Raw genomic sequence first — 11,530 nt, forward strand, 5'->3', positions numbered from 1 at the left:
ACAGTTCAGGGGAGGAATCGTCGAGGCGCCCCCACGTTCCGCGAGAAGACAGTGCTGGGACGGCGCGCGCCCGTTCCAACTTCGCGGAGTGTCGCGGTCCCTCGGTAGCAGAGCCCTTGCAGCCAAGTGCACTGGGCGACGGGGAAACGGCAGGTAGGCGTCTCCTGACTCGACTGGCGTCCCCTCGGCCGCTCGGGAAGTCTTAAAGTGCGAGCCGGACAGACAGGTTCACGCTTTATTGGCTCGCGGCGGTGTGTGTTGGTGGCTGGGCGGGGAGGGGGGTGATCTGATCTAATTAGCTTGGAGTAGCCTGGGGAGCGATGGCGCATGCGTTGGGAAATAACGGTGACAACCCACCTATTTGTTACCTGTCGAACCGGTTTCCATTCCGCTGCCGGTGAGGTGGCCTCGCGGCCCGGGCGGGGCGGACGGGCGGGGGCGGGCGCCGGCACCCAGTCCCCTGCAGCTCCAGCTGCCCAGCCGACCCGGCCACCGCCCCGGACCTGCCAGCCGGGCGTGCTAGCGTTTGCAAACGGGAGTTTCGGAGGGAGCTGGGAAGAGGAGGGAGGGGAGGGCAACGTTATTTGCACCGGCGCTCGCACGCCCAGCGGGTGATGAAATGAAACTCGCCCAACTGGGCCCGGCCCAGCCTGACGCGCCCCAGGCGCCTAGGGAGGCGCGAAGCCGCCGGGCGGGAACCGGCGGTTCGGCCCTCACTTGTTGAACCGGGCCTGCGCCCAAGCGGCCGGGATCCCGAAGGCCCGACTGAGCAATTCGTGGTTCAATCCAGAGGTATTTGCTGGGTGCAGGCTTCGTGCGGAAAGGCACTCAGGCCGCAGGAGCGCGCAGTCGGGGAGGCGGGACGCACATGTGAATATACACCCAGCGCCCATTGGGTCCCCAGGACCCCAGCTAGAGTCTTCTGCCCCTTCTGCCCGGAGAAGGCTTGGCAGTAAGCATTTAGACTGCGCTGTACCACCGACATGGTACAAAACCCCAGCACCTTGGTCACTGGGCTTACAACATCGTCCAACTCTCCTGTCTCCTGTCTCCTATCTCAAAGACGGGATGTCAGGTTCCGTGAGGCTGGAGGAGAGCTGAGGGCGAGGAACCCAGACGTGCTCAGGCCCAGCCTTTTCTTTCTGCAGTCACCGTCCCCGAGGGGCAAAGGTTCTGCCTCCACCCTACTCCACTGGCCACATTCTACTAATCGCTAGGCTCAGTTGGAGGGATACCCCACATCCACCACCCTGCCCAGGAGTGCTTGGTGGCCTCTGTGACTGGGTTTCTTTTACTAGCTGACCCACTAAGTGCAGGGATAGGAGCCCCCCCTAACATTTTAGAGTCCCTACAGCACTACACCTTTCTCACATAGTATTAAGCTTTTGCTGGAACAGGTTGTAGGGAAATGAGCAATACAGGAGTCAGAAGAGAAGTGGCTGAAGCTCTCAGGCATCTAGTTGAAGGTGACATATTTTCAAGAGTGAGAGGCTGTTTTTCAGAGACCATTTACATCCCCCCCACCCTGTGGAGTCAGTCCTCTATGTAGGTGAGGAGGCAGCCAAGCCTGCTCCTCCCTGACTGCGAGAGTCTGAGTTTGGCAAAGGGGCTGTCCTCAGGTGTCCCTCCAGGGTTACTGAGAGGAAGACATGAGCTCTTGCCAGGGGCTGTTAGTCTGCCCCTTTCCTTCCTCTTCCAGGGCTCTGTCTTCAGGAAGCCTACACTTCCCTTGTCACCCTCCCCTCTGATCCTGGACCCATTCCTCCAACTGACATTAAGTGAGCACCCACTGGGCACTGGCATTTGACAGTAAATCCTGGAGAAACATTGATAAGCATTGATAAATAATCTAGGAGAGAGGTGAAAAGAGCTTCCCCATTCCACAGGTTTTTCTTGAGCACTTCTGTTGTGTTAGTCCCTGATGGGTTGGTAGGCAGTAGGTGCTCAGGAGCATCTATGAGGTCAACACAGATGACCCCCCAACATAAATGCAGGCTTTCTCATCAGGGGAGAAACTGAAACGCACAGGAGGCCAGGTGGGGAGGTCAAATGGATGGGGCCAGCCAGTCTCACATCTCCACTGGTGCCAAGAGAGCTACAGTGGACAGAGTGAGGTCCCAGGAGGAAGAGTGCTTTATCCATGCTGGCCCCTGCTATAGTTCCAGCATCCACTATGGAACCTGGAATGAAGATAGTTATCAATTAATACTTGTGGGATGAATGAATATCCTATTTTTTTCTTGACTTGTGTGACCCATTTGCCTTTCATGTGCCAATTTTTGGTAGGGACAGTCAGAGCTGATTTCTTAATTATGAGGAAAAGAGTCTTGCTAAACTGTGATAGAAGGTCCTGGGTGCTGGCTGTCAGGGAAACTGGAGAGTGGTGGGGACTGTGGAGAACATGCCTTTTATCTAACAGGCAGTCACAGCATGTCATTTGGGTACTGGAACACAGCATGGCCACACCTTCCCATTGTCCAAACAAAATTTAGATTTGTGCGTGAAGCCTACTGATTTTTAAATGTTACCTCATGTTTTTTAAAAAAAACATAGACTGGGTCAAACAAGACAATTCTGTAGGTTATATTTGACCCACAGGCTGCCAGTGTGTGGGCTGTGGTTCAAGGGCAGCTCCAGAGCCAGCAAAGTATGTGAAATTGGGTAAAACAGAGCTAAACTGTGAAGTACGTGAGGATGGCCACCTCCTGTTGTCACTACTGTTCACCCAGCACTCCGCAGGGAGTCAGCTAGCTATCATTCATCAGTGCCTTAATTGCATTGACAGACATGTCTTTCTTTTCTTTTTCTTATGGAGCTGTAGATTGAACCCAGGGGCACTCTACCACTGAGTCATATCCCCAGACCCCTTTTAATTTTTAGAGAAGATCTTGATAAATTGCCCAGGCTGGCCTTGAACTTGCAATTCCCTGCCTCAGCCTTCCGAGTTGCTGGGGTTATAAGTGTGCCCCACAAAGCCCAGCAATTAAAAAAAAAATTTAGTTATAGATGGACACAATACCTTCATTTTTAAAATTTTATTTATGTGGTGCTGAGGATTGAACCCATGCCCCACACATGTGAGGCAAGTGCTCCGCCACTGAGCCATAACCCCAGCCCAAGCCCAGAATTTTTTGAGTGCCCACTATGTGGTAGACCCCAGGATTCTTCAATACAGGATAAACTAAGAGATAAGAAAACAGTGCAAACCAGAACCTTTAGGGTAGCTGGACATGGTGGTGCATGCCTGTAATCCCAGCCACTTGGGAGGCTGAGGCAGGAGGATTGTAAGTTCAAAGCCAGCCTCAGCAACTTAGTGAGACTCTGCCTCAAAATAAAAAATAAAAAGGGCTGGGGATGTTGCTCAGTGATTAAGGATTTCTGGGTAATAAAAACAGAACCTTTAGGGTGATGTGGTGCTAGCAGATGGGGGTGCTGAGATCTGAATGAGAGGCAGAGTGGGGAAGAACATGATCAGAGAAAGGAACAGCTGGTGCCGAGGCCTTAGCAAGAAGGAGCCTTTTCTGAGGCAGGAGGCATGTAACAGCTGTAGTGGCTGGATGGTGAGGGGAAGGGATGGTGTGGGAACTCAGACTGCAGACAGATGAGCCATGCCATGTGAGGTTCATTGGGGTGGGGAGCTGTGGTCTCCCAGAGCCATCAGACCTGCTAGGGGCAGAATGGACTGTATCAGTGGGGAGGGTGGTGATAAGGAGACCAGAGTAGGAGCCACTGCAATAGTCCAAGCAGGAAATGACGGGTCCCATTCAAGGCATGAGGACCCATTTCAGCTGGATCCTGAGAGGTCATCTCTTGTTGCTACAGTGGATGGGTGTGAAGGAAAGACTGGCCACAGGAGGCAAGTAAGAACCATGATCCTCAAAGTGCCATCAGAATTTAGTGCTCAGGTCCCATCCCAAGGAACACAGGGAGAGCTAGGGTGGAAGCTGGGTGGTGGGAAGAGAGCGTTTGAAACCACTGTGTTCCTGGCTTCCTGTTTTCAGGGAAGGTCTCTGGAGGAACCAGGATGGGATGCAGAGGGGAGGGGCTGGGGATCCTGGAGGCTTAAGGCAGAAAGGCACATGGGAGAGATATCCTAGTGTCCGGGGACGTGGGCCAAGCTCCTACCCTCTCAGGACCTGTTTCTCTACGTGTAAAGTGAGGCTCTGGGTTCTAGCTCTGCCCTCAGCCATCAGGACATGCTTTGGGTTTGCCTTTGCTCAGACGTCCTTGCAAACAGCGTAAAGCAGCTAGGGGCCTCCAGAACAGGTTGGTTGGGTCCATCAGCTGCCTTTCCTCTGTTTGGCTGTAAGCAAAGCCCCTGACACACTGTGAAGTGCCATGGGTGGCACTGACTCTCCATCTCTTGATGAGTTCCTGGCTGGGGGCCTATAGAGGGGGTGCTGCCCTGTGGCAGAAGGCTGGGGAGGGCGGCTTTGGGGCCATCCAGACCCCTGTGAGGGCAGGATGGACAGAGGAGGCCGTTTGGGGCCATCCTGACACCTGTGACCTCCTCCCCCAACACCCACCCACTGGCAAGTCCCATCAGTTTCCAAATCCATGTCCACCCTGGAGCTCCTCACTAGGACCCTGAATCCGCCTCATGAGCAGCCCCCAGTTCCCTGTCCATGCTCTGAAAACCCAAGTCCTACCATACTTCCCCTCGCCCCAGACAGCATCCTGGTGAGGCCTGGTGTGCCCTGGCCCTGCTGACCTCTGGCTCTGTCCCGCCCACTTCCCTGGGTGCCTACCGTATCTCCCTCCTCAGTCCCCTGAACAGGCTGCAGCCTCTTCTAAGCTGAGCCTCTCCTGTGGCTCCTGTCCAGGCACTTACCCATGTGGTGACTGGCCTGATACCTTTCCTCACTTCCCGTTACCTGATTTTGCTTTCTCTGCAGCACCTTTCATGGCGATATTTGGGTTTGTCCTTTTTATTTGTTGCCTGTTTCTTCCAGTGTTCTGTTTGTGAGGGACCCTCTTGGTAACATTTTTAAAGCTTTATACAATTCACACACCACAAAATGCACACACACTCTCTCTTTTTTTTTGTAAAATATTTATAATATAAAATTTACCGTCTTTTCTTTTTTCATTTTGCAACACTGGGGATTGAACCCAAGGGCGCTTAACCACTGAGCCACATCCCCAAGCCCTACTTTATATTTTTTATTTAAAGACAGGGTCTCACTAAGTTGCTTAGGGCCTTGCTAAGTTGCTGAGGCTGGCTTTGAATTTGCAATCCTCCAGCCTCAGCCTCTCAAGCCACTGGGATTACAGGCATGTGCCACCACACCCAGCAGAAATCACCCCCTGATAATGTGTACAGTTCAGTAGTTGTCAGTCACCTCAGAGTTGTACCAAGTCTAGAAAAACCTGTGATCCTGGCAGTCACCCTCCATTCCCCAGCACCCTGCCCCTGGCACCCACTATTCCTCTTTGTTTCTGGATGGGCCAATGCACTCCTTTGTTTGAGGCTTCCCTGGCTCCCCTGCATCCAGTGCTGTGGGGATGGGCTGGTTGTATCCCCGTTTTACAGATGAGAAAACGAGATTCAGGACCCCTCAGGAAAACTGGCTTTCCCTTTTCCAAGCCTTATGCCTAGGGTCTCCCCAGAACTTGGCAGCATGGAGAAGGACAGAAACTCAGCAGGAAGAGAGAGAATACGGGAGGGCACTGAGTGGGGAACTCCTTGCTCAGCCATCTGACTGTGGCCCCACCTAGGTCCTTGTAGCAGGAATGCCACTCTCCTAAGCAGGCCTGATGTTGAGGCTGAGCTCAACTCTATGCCTGGCCTATGTCAGGGACAGAGCCATCATCACTCTCCTATATGGGAACAACTACCAGGCAGGCAGGTGGAAGCAGCAAGAGAGACAGTGCATTTTGTGGTGTGTAAATCGTATAAAGCTTTAAAAATGTTACCAAGAGGGTCCCTCACAAACAGAACACTGGAAGAAACAGACAACAAATAAAAAGACAAACCCAAATATCGCCATGAAAGGTGCTGCAGAGAAAGCAGAAATCCAGGGACCTGGACACCCAAGAGGGTTGAGGGTAGCTGGTATGTCGGGGCCATGTCATACGCAGAGAGGGGCTGTTTGCTGAAGTCGAGATCTACCTGTGAGGGCTCTGGATCTTCCTACAAATGACTGTACCTCTCTGGACTCCAGACTCTCCTCTGTGAGGTACCCATCCTTGATTGCTCAGGCAACCTCAGGGTTGTCCTGAGCCTCAGTGAGTCCATGTGGCACATCTATCTCAGTCCTGGAAACCAGACTTGGGGCCCCCTCTTTCGAGATCCCAGCCCCAGGGGGCCAAGGCACAGATAGGCTGGAGTTTGGCAGAGGCATGCTGTTGAGAGGATGGGACCAGAAGGAGCCTTGTCTCTCACAGAGGTGAGGGCCCAGGACTTGCAGTTATCAGTGCCCTCTGGACCTCAGACAGGAAAACCAGACAGGCTCCTACTCCAGGCTGCCTTCCCTACCCAGGGGTGCTCTCATCCTGGCCTCTTTCATCTTAGGTTTAATTAGCCAGGTGCCCCACCCCACATCCCCTTGGGCGGGAGTCATCACTCCCATTTTATAGATGGGGAAACTGAGGCACCTAGAGGGAAATGGATTGCTGCTGTCGCCTGTGAGTCAGCTGTGCAGTCCAGCCCAGAGGAGCCAGGACCAGGCCTTCTGGCTGGACCTGTCTCTCTCCTTGTCTCCGTCCCCCCCCACCCGGGTGCCAGACAGCCTCCTTTCCAGCTCTCTACCTAACCACTCTCATTTGGAGCGGCGGCAGGATGGGGCGGGGAGGGGCTCGGGCAGCCTGGAGGAAGAGGAGAGGCGAGTTGGCATGGGGGCTCCTGCGTTTCATCTTCAAAGCTGCTCATTAGAGCCAGAGGCCTTAGTCAGGCGGTGGGCGGCGGGGTTTGGACGCCCTTAGTTCTGTGCCCTGGAAACCAGCGGTCAGTGGGGCAGCTGCAGCCTGGGCCTCTAGCATAGGAGGCGCTGATTGGAGAATCCCAAGTCCACCGGCCAGGTGCCCCCAAATAGCTGCGGGCCGGCCCTCTTGGGCGTTAGGAATGTGGTTCTGGACTGTCCTGGGCCGTGGTTTCTTCGTCCGTGCTCCGCGAACCCCGTGACCCGCCAGACCCTGCCAACCCGCTCGTCCCGAGTCTGGGTCCCGTTGTTTCCCCGGCTTCACTTGGGCATGTGGGTCCTACCGCTCGCTGGACCCGGCCAGCCGCCCCGACCCCGCCGGCCCTCTGTGCGGTCTCGGGCAAAGGTCAGCGGCTTCCGCCAGGCCGCGACCCCGGCGCCGGCTAGGTGCCCCCAAGCTGAGCGGGTGAGGGGCGCGGGATCGGCGTCGGGGACGCAAAGCCAAGAAGCCCTGTGGCGCCCGTCGGACCGGTTGGGCCGGGGCCGAGGCGCGCACTTCCTGCGGCGCCCGGGACCGCGCTTTGCGCACCCCAGCGGCAGCCAGAGGGCCACGCGCTCGCGGCGCTGAGTGCGGTGCGCCCGGGCGCCTGCCGGGGGCGCGCGGCCCTCCTGGCTGGCCCGGCGGGCGCCGAGGGTCCTGCGGTCGCCGCCCCCGCGACGGGAGTCCGGCCCACCCAACTCCACGCCCCTGCCCGGGCCCGCGGCGGTTTCGGGGCAGGGGGCCTGCGCGGCGGGACAGTTACTCAGCCCCAGCGAAACCGGCGAGTCGGCACCTGCCGGCCGGGCGGGGCAGGCGGCGGCCCCGTTACGCCCCGCCCCCCGCGGGCCCGCCCGGTCTCGGCCGCCCACGCGCCGCCCGCCCGCCCGCCCTCCCGGAAGGAGCCGTCGGCCGGAGCGCCCGGGGCGGCTGAGTCAGGCGGTGAGAGAGGCCGGCCCGTTACGGGGGCCCGGGCGGCGCTGTGGTTTCGGTGCCGGCCGCGGGCGGGCGGGCGGCCTAATGAGCGCTTGGCACGCACCCTGCCCGCGCGCCTGCCCCGCTCGCCCGCGCTGCTGCCCCGCGAGGACCTTGGCTGTCCGCCCGGCGTCGCCCCCGAAACCTTTAGGTCTCAGCTTGCGACCCAGACACGGGGTCTCTGCTGGGATCCGCGAGCGGGCGCCAGGGTGACAGTAGCCTTCTTGGCGATGGAGGAGGGCTCGGGCGCCCTCTGGCGGCCATGGAGCCCCGCGCGTCCGGCCTGACACTCCCTTCTCTCTTGTGCACAGGACCCTGCGTGCCTGGCCATGGGGCCCCTGAGCCGGGAAGCCTGGGCCGAGCGTCTCGGGGCCTTCCGGGCCAGCCCGTCAGCCTTCATGGCAGGTGCCGATGGGGAGGATTTGGGTCGCGACCTGCTAAGTGACCTGAGGAGCGAGAAGCTGAGCGAGCAGACCAAGGTAGGCCCTGCATGCGTTCCCTGTCATGGCCCATGTGGTCACCCCAGCCTACTGCACCCTGAACATCATCTTCATGATTCCTTCCTAAATCCCCCATCCCAGGTTTCCTTGCTGGCCTTGAGCTTGGAGTATCCAGCCCAACTGTGGCCCGACGTCCCTGCTGCCGAGGCTGCTGCCACCTCCTTGTTGGACATCCTGGTCCTCCTACCCCCACGGCCCTCAGCTCTCCGTCGGCCCCTGCTGCTGGCAGCCACCACAGTCCTGGCCTCAGGAGGTGTGCTAGGCCCCACCTCGGGAGCTTCTTGCCGACTCCTGCCCCTACTCCTTGGCTTGGCCACAGGTCGTGATGTGGGGCGAGGCTTCGGTCCCATCTCAGAACAGCGCCCCCTGCAGGCCACCGCGTATGAGTGCCTGCGAGAGCTGGAGAGCTGCAAGCCTGGGTTGCTAGGGGGCTTCCTGGGGCTGCTGCGAAGTCAGCTGGGGCAGGAGGGCCCCATCCAGCCACTTAGCCTGCTGTTGGCACTTGCTCTGCGTAACACCCTGGTGGTACAGTCCAGGTCTGGGCCTGGCCTGAAGGGTCTGCTTATGGCGGGAGTTTCCTCCACTGGGAGTGGTACCTGGGACTGGACACTAGTTGAAGAGGGCCATGCTCACCTTCAGCCCCAGGCACCCTGCTGGCCGGCTGCAGAGGAGGGGGCATGTGGCCTTGCAATGCTAGAGCCCAGCCCTGAGGAGGTCCGGGAGCTTAGGGCTTCTGTGGCCCAGCTTCTGGATACCTCCTACCTGCTCACCCCTGTGGCCCAGGCCCAGCTTCTGTGGCTGCTGGGTTGGGCCCTCCGGGGTCTGCGGGGACAGCCACCAGCACTCTTCAAGCCACAGTTGGTACGGCTGTTGGGCACAGCCCAGCTGACACTGCTGCACGCAGTTCTTGCTCTCAAGGCAGCCTTTGGAGAGGCACTGTTCACCTCCCAGGATGAGGCGCTGCTGCTCCGCCGGCTTACTGTGGCTGCCCAGCACCCAGCTCTGCCACTGCCCACCCACCTCTTTTATCTGCACTGCCTTCTGAGCTTCCCTGAGAATTGGCCTCTCGGCCCTGAAGGTGAGGAGGCTGCCCCATTGCTGCTGGGGCCCCAGTTATGCCGTGGTCTCATGCCCAGTCTCCTGCATGACCCAATGGTCCTCCTGTCCCGCCTGCATTTGCTGTGCCTGCTTTGTGCTGAAGATGAAGAAGAGGAGAAAGGCCACTTTCAGAACCTACAGTGGTACCTGGAGGAGCTGCTGGCTGGCTTGCGGCAGAGGGCAGCCCTGGATGGTGGCCCACGGGCATTGGCCACTCTCTGCTTCCAGGCCTCATACTTGGTTGCCAGCTGCCTGGCTAGGCAACCTATGGTGCTGACACCTTTGATCCAGGGACTGGCCCAATTGTACCAAGCTCGTCCTGTGCTGGCTCCCCACTTTGTGGAGCTCTTGGATAGGGTGGGCCCTGAGCTGAGGGAGCCCCTCAGGGTGGTACTACGGCAGGAGGTGGTGTCCCGGCCAGGAAGGGATGAAGCTCTTCGCTGGCACCTGCAAATGCTGGCAAAAGTAGCAGAGGGGGATGCTCAGAGTGCCACCCTTAGCTTTCTGCAGACTGCAGCTGCCCACTGTGCCCACTGGGGTCTACAGGAGGCCCTGCTGAAGGTCTGCCGGGCCCTGCTGCGTGAGGGTGGGGGGGCTGGCCTGGCCGACTTGCTGCAGGCACTGGCCAGGCAGCTAGAGGACCCTGATGGGCGTGACCATGCCCGCCTCTACTACATCCTCCTTGCCCATCTGGCAGGGCCCAAGTTGGGGGTGGCCCTGGGCCCCTCACTTGCCGCACCAGCACTAGCCTCTTCATTAATGGCTGAGAACCAGGGCTTTGCAGCAGGGCTGATAGTGCAGGAGGCCTTGGCCCCCATTCAGCTGAGTGTGGGGCCCCAGAGAGCCTCAGGCCCTCTTCCAGTGCTGCAGCTCCAGGTGGAAGCCCTGGAGCCCGTCTACTCCCTGGAGTTGCGCTTCCTTGTGGAAGGACAGCTCTATGCACCCTTGGAGCCTGTCCACGTGCCCTGCCTGTGTCCTGGACGCCCTGCTCACCCTCTGTTATTGCCCCTGCGGCCCCGACAGCCCGCCCCAGCACGGCTGGAAGTTCAGGCCCTTTACACCACACCCACTGGCCTCACGTGCCATGCCCACTTGCCACCTCTGCCTGTGAACTTTGCAGACCTCTTTTTGCCTTTTCCTCAGCCCCCTGAGGGGGCCCAGCCAGGCTTCTTTGAGGGACTCTGGGACTCCTGCCTGCCAAAGGGTGCTGAGAGTCGAGTGTGGTGCCCACTAGGCCCACAGGGTCTGGAAACCTTGGTGTCCCGATACCTGGAACCCTTTGTCGTGATGGCCCGGCCCCCTACCAGCTACCACATAGCCATCCGCCTGCCCCCAAACTCCATGCTGCTGCTGCGACTGGAGGCCCCTCAGGTGGATGGAGTGCCTGTGGCCCTGCGGACTGATGACTGGGCGGTGCTGCCTCTGGTTGGGGACTATCTCCGTGGGCTTTCAGTCACTGAGTGACTCCTGGGAGACGGATGGAGTGCAAGTTGCCTAAGAGGGGCTTTCAAAGGCTGGGACACGCTCCTGGAGTGCCTTTTCCATAAAACTTACCTTCACCAATGACCCTTACTGGCTTGTTTTTTGGTTTTGGACCTTGGTAGGAACAGGCTCAACAGGGTAGTATCAGAGAAACAAAGGCCTGAGTCCAGAAATGTAGGACCCTGTAGTTCTTGCTCAGATAGGCTAAGAGTCTCAGAATTTCTGACCAGGAGGCAGGAGATAAAACATTCTGTTTCCCAGAGTGTGTCTGGCCTTGACCAAGGTCACTCAGCAATATCCTATGGAGGCTGGAGTTAGAACTTGGGCCTCCTAAACTGGGGGCTGGTGCTTTCCAAACCAGGTTCTTAGGGTCCCTGTCCCAGCTCAGAGTAGCAAAAGGACATTGCAGTGACTCCTCCCCATCTCCCCAGGCCAATGCTGATGGGAGCCAGCTTAGGGGAGAGCCTGCCATTGAGGCCTGGGACAGAAAAGGGCCATGTGATCTGAGCTAGACCTAACCTGGCTCCAAAGCCTGGCCCCTAGGATCCCAGGCTGTACTTGAGAATCTCAGGGAAGAA

At 58.2% G+C, this 11,530-nt stretch overlaps 1 protein-coding gene across 4 annotated transcripts; it reads left to right on the forward strand.

The window, feature by feature from the left end:
• The first annotated feature begins 13 nt into the window (after positions 1-13).
• On the forward strand, positions 14-11,036 carry Ap5b1 (adaptor related protein complex 5 subunit beta 1). Of its 4 annotated transcripts, none has more exons than XM_078045574.1 (3): positions 14-153; positions 8,184-8,351; positions 8,454-11,036. In XM_078045574.1, exons 2-3 carry the CDS (start codon positions 8,202-8,204, stop codon positions 10,932-10,934), a joined length of 2,631 nt encoding a protein of 876 aa, XP_077901700.1. In that variant the 5' UTR covers positions 14-153; positions 8,184-8,201; the 3' UTR covers positions 10,935-11,036. The 4 variants fall into 4 exon arrangements, with proteins under 4 accessions (XP_077901700.1, XP_077901699.1, XP_077901702.1 ...); XM_078045573.1 differs by lacking the exon at positions 14-153 and adding an exon at positions 7,479-7,839; XM_078045576.1 differs by lacking the exon at positions 14-153 and adding an exon at positions 7,846-8,023.
• The last annotated feature ends 494 nt before the right edge of the window (positions 11,037-11,530 follow it).

Source organism: Ictidomys tridecemlineatus, chromosome 4 (genome assembly GCF_052094955.1).
Source record: "Ictidomys tridecemlineatus isolate mIctTri1 chromosome 4, mIctTri1.hap1, whole genome shotgun sequence".
In the NCBI taxonomy this organism is placed as follows: domain Eukaryota; kingdom Metazoa; phylum Chordata; class Mammalia; order Rodentia; family Sciuridae; genus Ictidomys; species Ictidomys tridecemlineatus.

What these genes read in the sequence shown, in the direction of transcription:
- Ap5b1 (XM_078045574.1), top strand. Translation starts at nt 8,202, where the DNA reads ATGGGGCCCCTGAGCCGGGAAGCCTGGGCCGAGCGTCTCGGGGCCTTC. An exon ending in AGCTGAGCGAGCAGACCAAG is followed by an intron (nt 8,352 to 8,453) that starts GTAGGCCCTGCA and finishes CCCCCATCCCAG; the next exon opens with GTTTCCTTGCTGGCCTTGAG.